The sequence below is a fragment of the Pseudorca crassidens genome, chromosome 11 (genome assembly GCF_039906515.1).
Source record: "Pseudorca crassidens isolate mPseCra1 chromosome 11, mPseCra1.hap1, whole genome shotgun sequence".
Taxonomy (NCBI): domain Eukaryota; kingdom Metazoa; phylum Chordata; class Mammalia; order Artiodactyla; family Delphinidae; genus Pseudorca; species Pseudorca crassidens.
In genome coordinates, this window is record NC_090306.1 from 7369357 (window position 1) to 7382492 (window position 13136).

The 13136-nt window shown below is 40.2% G+C and overlaps 1 protein-coding gene across 1 annotated transcript in view; it reads left to right on the forward strand.

Annotated features, from left to right (window-relative positions):
- Window positions 1-3160: 3160 nt before the first annotated feature.
- A2ML1 (alpha-2-macroglobulin like 1) overlaps window positions 3161-13136 on the forward strand; it is a 42567-nt gene continuing 32591 nt past the window's right edge. Inside the window, 5 exon segments of the mRNA XM_067695649.1 lie at window positions 3161-3265; window positions 3752-3935; window positions 4246-4408; window positions 5133-5185; window positions 12559-12579. Coding sequence (XP_067551750.1) covers window positions 3201-3265; window positions 3752-3935; window positions 4246-4408; window positions 5133-5185; window positions 12559-12579 — 486 coding nt within the window. The 5' untranslated portion in view covers window positions 3161-3200.

Here is a 13136-nt window from a genome sequence, read left to right on the forward strand (position 1 = left end):
TGAGGGGTAGGGTGGTTCTCTATGGTCCTCTTCCTTTTCAGCCTTAGGTAGTTTTTATATACCTGGACATTGGAGAATGAGATTTCTCAGGATTCCTGCCTCTACTCCCTGCCTGCCTCTGCTGTGTATCTGTGGCAGGTCTTGTGTGGGAAAGATTTTCCTGCCCCTCCTTCAGTTTCAGGAGACCTCTGAAAATACTGGCCTAGAACTCTTGACTGAGGACTGTTTCTTTTCCCTCCCCCAGGGTAGAATTTTTTTCCTTCTTTTCTTGGCAACAATGGGTTTTTACCTGTGCAACAATGGGGGCAACAGTATTTGCTGCTCCCCCCCAGAAGCTTAAGACTTTTGAGAGAAGAGTATGGGCATCTGGGCCCTTTCCTGCAGTGATAGAGAATATTGTCCACTCTGCCTGTAATACTAGGAGAGGCTTAATTTAGTCTGTCATCCTCTCCTAGTCTTTCTTGTGAGCACCTGGTCAAGGTCTTGGAAAAGAACCCGTGAGTAACAACAAACTTCCCTTGCTTCTGTGGCATACAGAGGTTTTGTTGGTAGTTGCTCAAGCCCACACAGGCCTTTAGTAGTTCATTAAAACTTTAGCTGTATTCTTCTTATTTGCTTCTATGATGGCCCAAATACTTCCCATGTTCTGGCACAGATGAGACAGTCCACACATCCAGTCTCTGCTCTGGAGGAACTGTGTCTCCTTAGATTTCAGGCTACTTAGTTGAGCTGCAGCCTTGACTCAGCTCTCAGATTCAACTTTTTGGTTCAAGAAAAGTTGTGATTTTGCAGTTTATCTGGCTTTTCCTCACTGCCAGGGAGAGAGCAATGCTCTCTCCAGTTTTTTACATCTATAAAGGAAGTGGAAATTCCTAAAAATTGTTTTGTATCATATTTCCTCCCCCCACCCCTTCAGTTAGTATTGCAAACAATTCCTTTTGTCCTGAAAACATTACTTTAAATGCCTGAATAGAATTGCTTTGTATTAATACGGCAGTTTATTCAACCAAGCTCATATTATGGGGCATTGTAATAGACTTAATGTTTTATTTTCCCAGCATCTTTACCCCAACTCACTTCTTTCTTCCTTTATTTATTTATTTTTTAAATTTTTTACTGTTTAATTCAACTTTTATTCACATAATCAACCCTTGGCTCTGACTCTCATTAGCTCTTATTAAACATCTCTGAGCCTTAGTTTCTTTTTTTTTTTTTTTTTTTTTTTTTTGCGGTACGCGAGCCTCTCACTGTTGTGGCCTCTCCCGTTGCGGAGCACAGGCTCCGGACGCGCAGGCTCAGCGGCCATGGCTCACGGGCCCAGCCGCTCCGCGGCATGTGGGATCCTCCCGGACCGGGGCACGAACCCCTGTCCCCTGCATCGGCAGGCGGACTCTCAACCACTGCGCCACCAGGGAAGCCCCGCTTCCTTTTTTTCAAACTGTGATTTTCTTCCTTCCTCCCTTCCTTTCTCCCTCCCTCCCTCCCTGCCTCTCTCTCTCCTTCCTTCCTTCCTTCCGGCTGCACCGGGTCTTAGTTGTGGTACACAGGATCTTTTAGTTGAAGCATTCGAACTCTTAGTTGTGGCATGCATGTGGGATCTAGTTCCCCGACCAGGGATTGAACCCGGGCCCCCTGCAATGGGAGCGTGGAGTCTTACCCACCAGACCACCAGGGAAGTCCACAACACTTCTTTCTTTTGAGAATTTTTCCTCCCCAATTCCATGTGGCTCTATGGGGCTATCAATCACAGTAGCCTATCACTAAGGCCTCAGAATGACCCAGGAACTCCCAGTCTTAGTAGCCTGGCTACAATGATTGATTCAGAAGTGAGCATGTGAAAGGAGGAACAAAATCTTCAGAAATTTCTATAACTTAGATGAAAATTTTTATCTACTGGGATCCTAGAGCTGGAGATTCTGGATTGAGGACTCACAGCTGCCATCTTTCCCACCACTTGAAGGAAATCCTATGTGCGGCAGGAGATGAACAAATAAGACAGAAAGATTGGGGGGGAAAATGAGTCCTGGCAGGATCAAGTCTCTTAATTCCAGGTCATAAAGTTTTCAGAGTTTCTCTGGTTCAGTTCTTTCTTTATGTCTGATCCTCTCCAGTTATTCAAAACTCTTTTTTGTTTAAGTTGGCTTGATTTGGGTTGGTCATTGGTCCTAGAAAGTATCCTCACTAATTTGTACTTTAGGTGGCTTTCAGGAATTGCCATTATAAAGAACAATGGGAAGAAACTCAGAGTGGACACGTTTTCTGTGTACGTGCCTGCTGTCATTCCCCATAAAAATACATTCCCAGAATAGGAGTCAGAGAATATGCAAATCTGAAAGGCTTTTGATGTGTATTGTGAAACTGCCCTTAAAGATTGTCCACTTTGTATTTCTTCTATGAGTTTATATGTTCCTATTTCCATACAGTCACAATAATACTTATTATTAATTTTAAAAATTCCCAGTTAGATAAATGTATACTTTTGTATTGATACTGCTCCCATTCCTGTGCTCCCAAATATGTCTTTTTTTTTTTTTTAAGTGAGTGAGTTTTTTGTTTTTTTAAAAAATTTATTTGTTTTTGGCTGTGTTGGGTCTTCGTTTCTGTGCGAGGGCTTTCTCTAGTTGCGGCGAGCGGGGGCCACTCTTCATCGCGGTGCGTGGGCCTCTCACTGTCGCGGCCTCTCGTTGCGGAGCACAGGCTCCAGACGCGCAGGCTCAGTAGTTGTGGCTCACGGGCCCAGTTGCTCCGTGGCATGTGGGATCGTCCCAGACCAGGGCTCGAACCCGTGTCCCCCGCATTGGCAGGCGGACTCCTAATCACTGTACCACCAGCGAAGTCCCCCAAATAAGTCTTAATAGAATAATAAAAAGAGAAAAAAAGATCCAATGGGGATGGGAATTTGGAATAAAGCCAGAAAAAAGGGAAGGATCTAAAACTTGTTCTTAGAGTTTTACCGCTATGAATACTCAGCATGGTTTTTTTCCCCCCAAACAGGTTTTATAGACTGGCTGAGCCAGTGTGAATGTTTCAGGGAAAAATAAATTTGAGGAAGTGAATAGAAGCCCTACCCTGGTATACCACCTCTGCCTGAGGCCCCAAAAGGTGATTGGCTGCGGCATCAGCCATAGCTCCATATATATGCCACAGTGGGTGAGCAGACCTCTGGTTCCTGGTCCTGGGGAATCTGTCCCACCGCAAAGATGTGGGCTCAACTCCTTTTAGGAATATTGGCCTTATTGCCAGCCATGGCAGAAAGACGCCCCCTGTAAGTGGCTGGTGTCAGCGTTGATTTAGGGCAGGCGGCTTCTTTGTCTATCCTTCTCAAATATAACTATGGGGAACAGGAGATAACCTCTGGTTTATTTTAATTTCCTTCTCATCTTTTCCTTTCTTTGGTTTCACTTTTCCTTTACCCAGAGAGAAAAGGTAAGATGACAGGAAGAAACTTAAAAAAAAAATGATATTAAAATATAGTAGCCTCCTAGTACCCTGTTCTCTGTAAGAGAACTAATTTCCTCCGTGGTACCCTAGGTCCAGGTTCTCAATGATGGTCTACTGGTGGGAGGTTTAAGGCTGTAAACTGAGTTATTTGTTACTTTTCTGCTTCTCCCTTATAGAAAATAAGGCTCATAAAGACAGGGGCTTGGTCTGTTTAATTCATTGCTATATGCTGAGTGCTCAGGAGAGGGATTAATTTTATATTAAATAGATGTATCATTACTGCCCTGAAATCCTTTTGCTTCTTCAACAGAAACTACCTGGTGACATTACCAGCTCTTCTTAAGTTCCCTTCTACTCAGAAGGTTTGTTTGGATCTGAGCCCTGGGTACGATGATGTAAAATTTACTATCAGTCTGGAGACCAAGGGCAAGACCCACACATTGCTAACACATTCTGGATCGGAGACGAAGCTCTTGCATTGCAAGTCCTTTTCAGTAAGTACAGGCTTAGCCCAACTGTAGTCCTCAACTTTCCTATTCTCCTTCCTGGGTATTCACTATAATTTCTCTTTAAGTATGTTTTCTGTAATTTTACTCTTGCCATGGCCTTTAAACCTATCTCTCCTAAACTTCAATTCCTGGACATAACTTCTGATATTATCCTCTGGCAACTTTTTAATGGCTCTACCCTTGCTACCCCTATCTAACTCATTTCTTTCCTTTGATTCTCCCTCTTGGGTTGAGACGGGTTGATTCTGTTCCCCCAGTCTCCTACTCCTTCCCAGAGCTCCCTTGTCTTGGCCAGGTACCACTTCCTTCTGGTGGCACAGAAGAAGTAGCCACGGTTCGGGTGAGAGGAACTGGAAATAAAATCAACTTTGAGGAGAAGAAAAGGGTTCTAATTCAGAGGCAGCAGAATGGCATCTTTATACAAACGGACAAACCTGTCTATAACCCAGGGCAGCAAGGTAAGAGGCACACAGATGGGATGAGACAAAAGCCTGGGAACAGCTGCACCCATCGGTAGAGGGGCTTTGTGGGTTGGTGGCAGGCCGGTGGACCAAGGAAGGGAGGGGGGTCTGGAGGGATGAAGGGTTATGGGTGTTGAATACATGCAGTACTACAAACGCAAAAGACTAGTTGGTGGAGTTGCTACTGTGTGTGTGTATCTAAAACAAAATACAGGGAAGTCCCCCGGTGGTCCAGTGATTAGGACCCGGTGCTTTCACTGCTGTGGGCCTGGGTTTGATCTCTGGTCGGGGGACTAAGATTCCACAAGCTGAGTGGTGCAGCCAAAACCACAAATAAGTCAATAAATAAAATAAAACAAAATACACATTTCTCTTGGAATGGAATTTGGCAGGTGTAACTGGATCCTTGGTTCTCACAGCAAGCTGCTTGTGTACAAATCAGAGAGCATCATCAAGGGCATTTGGCCGGAGCCCTGTGATTCGTATTTGTTCCTTCTGCCTTAGAAGGGGATTCCATTCTGAGGTTTCACAGTCAGGAGCCAGGAAGAAAAACCGTTTGGGGTGTGAGCTCTCTGTCAGACTAGGTTTTATTACAAAAGTAAAACCTGATGGGATTTTGCTGACTAAGAAGTATGTGTGAGGAAGCAGAAAGGGTAGAAGAAAGAAAGATTCTGAGAGGGGAAAAAAATCTCCTTTGCTAATGATGCCTGTTTCCTTCTAGTGCATTTTCGCATCGTCACCCTCACCAGCAACTTTGTTCCAGTGAATGACCAGGTGAGAATTTAGTTGGGAAGAGGGACAGGGAAAGGGAAAGGGGTAGGGCTGACTGAGAGAGAAGAGAGAAGAGAAGAGATTCTTTCCGGGGTGGGGAGGCCCTCTAGGTGCAGAACGCTTGTGGGAACTGGAGTTCTAGACTCCGGGCACACATCCAAATCGTCCCCGCCCTTGTCTGCCTGAAAACATGCAGAGGCATCTAGCTGACATGTTTGATAGCTGAGAACATCAATTAGGTTAACATTCCTGAGAGATGGTTCCATTTGCTGCTGTTTTTAAAAGAGTTTCTTGCAAACTTCAAGACTTTCCTTCCAGGAGTGACACCTAGTGGCTTTGCAGTTCAAATACTAAGAAATAATTCAGGAGTGTATTTAACAGAAGGAAGAAATAAGAATATCCACCCCCACCATCTTTTTTTTTTTTTTTTTTTTGCTATGAAGCAAGGTAATTTATAGAGCAGACAATTCTTTTAAGGTAAAGTTCTGTTGCCAAAGGTAAAAATGTGGTAACATTTGGTGAATACTTAAATTTTCCTTGAACTACCTGATCGCTAGAATCATTAGCCTTATGATAGGTTTGCTCTCAATTTTTTTTTTCTTGTGTCATTTCTAAGTGCTTTTGAAAGACCTCTCAGACACTCCTGGCTGTCTTCTTTTTCCTTCAGTTACAGCCCATGTATTCAAATGAAAATTTAAAAGATAATTTTGGAGAAAGCATTACTTATATTTCCATCTCCATGTTTTCAGAACTGCTGTTTCCTTTCCCAGTGCACAGGGAAGCTATAAGCTTATTATTAATTGGTAGCCTCCTCCAACCACTACTTTCTTTCCCGATTTAGAATTCTTTTCAGTTTCTTCTTCGTATCAGCTGTATTCTTTATCAGTTGGGTGTAATATTAAGTACTTACTTCTTAAACAGAGTGTTGATTCCAGAGCTGAAAAGAGGGTATGCAAGGGTTAAAGTGTAGCCACAGCCAGTTATTTTAGACTCTACTGCCCCCTGGAGGTTGATCTCATTAGCTACCCCTCTTACATTATCTTTCCTATGCTCAAATTGAGCCGAATTGCTGAGGGGTGCTCTGATTTCCATAGCTATGCTCTATTTCTGTTGTCAAATTACTCCTTCCTCCTCACACCATTTCTTTAGTCAGCCCCTGCTCCAAGTTCCAACTTGAAATACTGAAAATTTGAAACACTGAATTTGAAACTCCAAATGAAACACTGAAATTAACTAAACATTTTTTTACTCGGTAACAGAGTGACAAAAATTGTGAGTTTACAAAGTTCAGGATTTTATCCTCAAGCAACTGAAGCATACATGATACTAACTGATTCTATCTAACTTGGTTGCTACACGCATTTATTCAGAAACCTCAGGCAGCTTCCAGTGCAAATGCTATCTTCCTAGTTGAACACTTGTTTCCTTCCAGAGACTGCTTCTGCCTGACTGGTGTCCAAATCTGCTTCTTGACTCCCTGTGTGAGAAAAGTACTTTGCTATCTGAGGAACTGGTTTCTTTTGTTTGTTCTGTTTTTTTGTAGAATTTATAGCAGTCCACAGTAATCTCAGTGATACTTGCCTCCTTATTGTATAAAGAGCCCAGTTTGTACATGTCCTATTCTTCCCTTAAGGAAGGAGGGCAGAATATTCTCCCCACCCCTTAACTGCCACCCTAAATGTGCCACTTTGGCATGTGGATTATTTTGAGCTGAAGGCAATCAAGGTCCCAGAGAGTCAGGAGAAACTTTTACTTCTTTCTTAAATGCCTAAAAGAATGTAAATGGGGGTGGGGGTGTGTGTATGTGTGGGATTGGGCCAGAAAGAGAGCTATTACCTGAGATAACTGTTTTTTACTTTCCAGTTTTATTGAGATATAATTGGCATACAGTACTGTATGATACAGTACTGTATCACAATAAGGTTAGTGAACATCTATCATCTCATATAGATACAAAATTAAGGAAGTAGAAAAAAATTTTCCTTGTGATGAGAACTCTTAGGATTTAATCTCTTAGCAACTTCTATATATAACATGCAGCAGTGTGAATTATATTTATCAGGTTATATATTATACCCCTAGTACTTATGTCTCCTGTAACTGGAAGTTTGTACCTTTTTTTTTTTTGTGGTACGCGGGCCTCTCACTGTTGTGGCCTCTCCCGTTGCGGGGCACAGGCTCCAGACGTGCAGGCTCAGCGGCCATGGCTCACAGGCCCAGCCGCTCCGCGGCATGTGGGATAGTCCTGGACCGGGACACGAACCCGTGTCCCCTGCATCGGCAGGCGGACTCTCAACCACTGCGCCACCAGGGAAGCCCGGGAGTTTGTACCTTTTGACCGTCTTCATCCAATTCCCCAGCCCCCCATCCCCTGACTTGGTAGCAAAAAATCTGATCTTTTTCTTTGCCAGGCCGCATGGCTTGCAGGATCTTAGTTCCCTGACCAAGGATTGAACCTGGGCCTTCGGCAGTGAAAGCGCCAAGTCCTAATCATGTACCGCAGGGAATTCCCAAATCTGATCTTTTTCTATGAGTTTGTTTGTTTTTTAAGTATAATTGACCTACAACACTATGTTAGTACCTGTTACATCACATAATGATTTGATATTGCTAAACATTTCAAACTGATCTCCATAAGTCCAGTTGTCATCTGTCACCCTACAAAAATATTACATAGATTTGGACTATACTCCCCACACTGTGCATTTCATACCCATGACTCATTTATTTTGCAGCTGGAAATTTGCACCTCTTAATCACCTTCAACTATTTCTTTCCTTTCTGCACCCCACACCCCTCTGACAACCACCAGTTTGTTCTCTGTATCTATGACTCTGTTTCTGTTTTGTTATGCTTGTTCATTTGTTTTGTTTTTTAGATTTCACATATATGTGAAATCATACAGTATTTGTCTTTCTCTGTCTGGCTTATTTCACTTAGTATAATGCCCTCTAGGTCCATCCATGTTGTTGCAAATGGCAAGATTTCATTTTTTTTATGGCTGAGTAATATTCCATTATATATATATATATATATATATATTACATCTTCTTTTTAAAATTTTTTGGTTGCATTGGGTCTTCATTGCTGCGTGGGCTTTCTCTAGTTGTGGCGAACGGGCTACTCTTTGTTGCACTGCATGGGCTTCTCATTGCGGTGGCTTCTCTTGTTGTGGAGCACGGGCTCTAGGCATGCAGGCTTCAGTAGTTGCAGTGCGTGGACTCAGTAGTTGTGGCTCGCGGGCTCTAGGGCACAGGTTCAGTAGTTGTGGCACATGGGCTTAGTTGATCTGTGGCATGTTGGATCTTCCCAGACCAGGGCTTGAATCCGTGTCCCCTGCATTGGCAGGTGGATTCTTAACCACTGCGCCACCAGGGAAGTCCTGCCCTTTTTTTTTTTTATTAGGTTGCTTTTTTTGATGTTGAGTTGTATGAAATCTTTGTATATTTTGGATATTATCCCTTTATCAGATATATCATTTGTAAATATCTTCTCCCATTCAGTAGGCAGCCTTTTCATTTTGTTGATAGTTTCCTTCACTGTGAAAAAGCTTTTTAGTTTGATGTAGTGCCATTAAACATTTTTTGCTTTTTCTTCCCCTACCTGAGGAGACATATCCAAAAAATAATTACTAAGACCAATGTCAAAGAGTTTACTGCCTATGTTTTCTTCTAAAATTTTTATGGTTTCAGGTTTAACATTTAAGTCTTTAATCCATTTTGAATTTATTTTTGTGTATGGTGTGAGAGAGTAGACCACTTTGATTCTTTTGCATGTAGCTGTCCAGCTTTCCCAGCGCCATTTCTTGAAGAGGATGTCTTTTCCCCATTATATATTCTTACCTCCTTTGTTGTAGATTAATTGCCCATATATGTGTGGGCTCATTTCTGGGCTCTCTATTCTATTCCATTGATCTATGTATCTGGTTTTGTGCCAGTACCATACCATTTTGATTACTATAGGTTTGTAGTATAGTTTGAAATCAGGGAGCATGATGACTGCAGCTTTGTTCTTCTTTCTCAAGATTGTTTTGGCTATTTGGCCTCTATTGTGTTTCCATACAAAGTTTAGAATTATTTATTCTAGTTCTGTGAAAAATGCCATTGGTATTTTGATAGGGATTGCATTGAGTCTGTAGATTGCCTTGGGTAGTATGGTCATTTTAACAATATTAATTCTTCCAATCCATGAACATGTTATATCTTTCCATTGTTTGTATCATCTTCAATTTCTTTCATCAGTGTCTTATAGTTTTCTGAGTACTGGTCTTTTACTTCCTCAGATTTACTCCTAGGTATTTTATTCTTTTTGATGTGATTGTAATTGGGATCATTTTCTTAATTTCTCTTTCTGATAGTGTGTAGAAATGAAACAGATTTCTGTATATTAATTTTGTATCTGTAACCTCACCAAATTTATTGGTGAGTTTTAGTTATTTTTTTGGTGGCATCTTTAGGATTTTCTATGTATAGTATCAGGCTGTCTATAAACAATGACAGTTTTACTTCTTTGGGAATCAATGTCTTGCTCCTGATCTTAGAGGAAGTGCTTTCAGCTTTTCACTGTTGAGTATGATGTTAGCTGTGGGCTTGTCATATATGGCCTTTATTATGTTGAGGTATGTTCCCTGTATACCCACTTTGTTGAGAGTTTTTTTTTTAAATTATAAATGGATGTTTAATCTTGTCAAAAGCTTTTTATGTATCTGTTGAGATGGTCACATGATTTTTATTCTTCAATTTGTTTGGTGTTTCACATTGATTGATTTGTGGGTATTGAACCACCCTTGCATCCTTAAGATAAATTCCACTTGATCATGTTGTATGATCCTTTTAATGTACTGTTGGATTTGGTTTGCTAACATTTTATTGAAGCTTTTTGCATCCATGTTCATCAGTGATATTGGCCTTTAATTTTCTTTTTTTGTGATATCTTTGTCTGGTTTTGCTATCAGGGTGATGCTGACCTCATAGAATAAGTTGTAAAGCATTCCTTCCTCTGCAATTTTTTGGAATAGTTTGAGAACTCTTCTCTAAACGTTTGATAGAAGTCATCTATGAAGCCATCTGGTCCTGAACTTCTGTGTGTTGGGAGTTTTTAAAAAATTACTGATTCAATTTTATTAATGATAATTGGTCTGTTCATATTTTCTGTTTCTTCCAGTTTAGTTTTGGGAGATTGTACATTTCTAGAAATTTGTCCATTTCTTCTAGGTTGTCCATTTTATTGATGGGTGATTATTCATGGTAATCTCTTACAAACCTTTGTATTTCTGAGGTGTTGATTGTCACTTCTCCTTTTTCATTTTTGGTTTTATTAATTTGGGCCCTCTCTTTTTTTTCTTGATGAGTCTGGCTAAAGGCTTATCAATTTGTTTATCTTTTTTGAGGAATCGGCTCTTAGTTTCATTGATCTTTTCTTTTTTTTTTTTTTTTTTTTTTGCCTCTATTTCATTTATTTCTGCTCTGATCTTTATAATTTCCTTCCACTAACTTTGGGTTCTGTTTGTTCTTCTTTTCTAGTTCCTTTAGATATAAGATTAGGTTGTGGGGGTTTTTTGAGATTTTTCTTATTTCCTGAGGTAGGCTTGTATTACTATAAACTTCCCTCTTAGAATTGCTTTTGCTGCATCCCATAGATTTTGTATCATTGTGTTTTTGTTTTTGTTGTCTCCAAGTATTTTATTTTTTGATTTTTTTCAGTGATCCATTGGTTGTCTAATAACATGTTGGTTAACCTCCAGGGGTTTATGTTTTTTGCTGTTTTTATCTTGTAGTTGATTTTTAGTCTCATAGTGTCATGGTTGAAAAAGATACTTGATATGATTTCAGTTTTCTTAAATTTATTGAGATTCTTTTTGTGGCCTGTCATGTGTCTATCATGCTATAATGTTCAATGTACACTTGAAAAGAATGTGCATTTGGCTGCTTTTGGATAGAATGTTCTATATTATATTATATATATATAAATATATCTCTCTATATGTTCATATACATATGAACATATATATGTTCATTTGGTCTAATAAGTCATTTAAAGCAACTGTTTCCCTACTGAGTTTCTTTCCGGATGACCTGTCCATTGATGTACATGGGGTGTTAAAGTCCCCTACTATTATTGTGTTACTGTCAATTCCTCCCTTTATATCTGTTAATATTTGCTTTATTTATTTAGGTGCCTGCATCTTTTAAAAGTGTATCTTAAATAATCGTCGTATTATTATAACACCTTAGAAAATTAACAATAATTATTTAATATCATTTAATGTTCAGTTCTAATTTTTCCAAATAACTGAGTTTTTTTTTCTAAACTATGATCTGATCAAATTCATGCATTACATTTGATTGTTACATTTCAAAAATTTCTCTTAATCTAAACAAATCCCCCTTATTTTCTTATTAGATTGATTTTTTTTTTTTTTTTGAGAGAGAGAGGGTGAGAGAGAGATCAGGCTAGATGACTTATAGAATGTCCGCATTCTGGAATATGATATTGACTTTTGAGGAAGCCTAGTTGTCTTATGGAATATTTGATATTCTTGATTTGCCTGATTATTTCCTTACTGTGTAATATAACTTGTTCCTTTATCTTCTGGAAGTAGCTCTGAAGTCTTAATTAGGTTTAAGCTAAACTTTCGGTAAAAAATATTTGGTGAAAGAAAAATAGGTAATGCTGTGAACCTCAAATACATCTCTGGAGGCACATAATGTCAGGTTGTCCCATTATTAGTGATGGTGAGTTTGATTACTTAGTTAAGGTGATGACAGCCTAATTTCTCCAACGATAAGGTGTGTCCTTTTTTTGAAATTAGCAAGTAATTTTGGTGTGACACTTTGACAACTAGCACAATGACTCATTCTCCAATTAAACTTAGTGGTTTTAATATCCATTTGCTTGAGGAAATGGTACATGACCCTTTGATGGAGCTCTTTTAAACATTTTTTTTTTTTTAAGAAGTTATTTTGCAATGCTTGAAAGGTTCCTGCCCACTGGCATTCAGAAAGTGGAGGAGGAGGCCAGGAGAACGTCAGCTACCAAGAAGAGGTTTAAACACGGTGGAGCCCCCAGATACTAATATTTTCTCTTAGGGCAAAGAGCTCAGTCACAGAGCACTGATGGATGCTGAGGGTCTGAAGTTCCATTTCTTCAAATTTTTTGGAGACTGGCAATCCCTTTAGGAAAGCTCTTCTCTCTCCTCCGGCAGCCAGTAAGCCTTTGCCCCACTGTTACTCTTACCAGGGCACAAAAGAGACATTTAGAAAGGAAGGAGTGGGCAACAGAGGAAGAGAGAGGCCTTCGTGAACTTTTTGCTTTCAGCAAGCCTACCCTTATTGATGGTTCTTCTTTAACCCATATTATCTGGTTTTCCTTTTCAGTACTCCATTGTGGAACTGCAAGTAAGTAGAAGTTTCTTTTTCTTTTCTGTCAGTTGTGGAGAAGGTGGTTGGTGCTAAAGCTTGAAGTCAGCAACGACTCTGGGATCTTGGCCCAGAGCCTGAGACTCTGCACCAGCACAAAGTACCTGCAATCCCGCCTAAGCTGTGCCTGTTCTCTTGCCTCTGCCCACCCTGCCCCTCTCAGTGTTAAACCTCTGTAAATAAGGACACCAACCTCTATAGTGATGAACCTTCCTACTCTGATGCCTGTACCTTCTCTGTACTGTATCAATCCAACGAGGGTTTGTTCTGTACTCTTAGTCTTTGGGTTGGCTATTATCACAGACACTCAACCATTGAACATGACAAGAATACCTGTGAGAAGTATTAAGAAGGCGAAATTCCTCACAGCTTCTCCTCCATTTTTCTGTCAAATTACCTATCATTCAGGTATCTTACAATCAGTCCCCTCAGCATTGCCCCACTTAAGGGACCAAGAATAATCACTCTTTGTAAAGGGCATCCTAAAGCCCACTTTCTGAAACATGATAACATTTTAAAGGACTCAGTCTGATTGT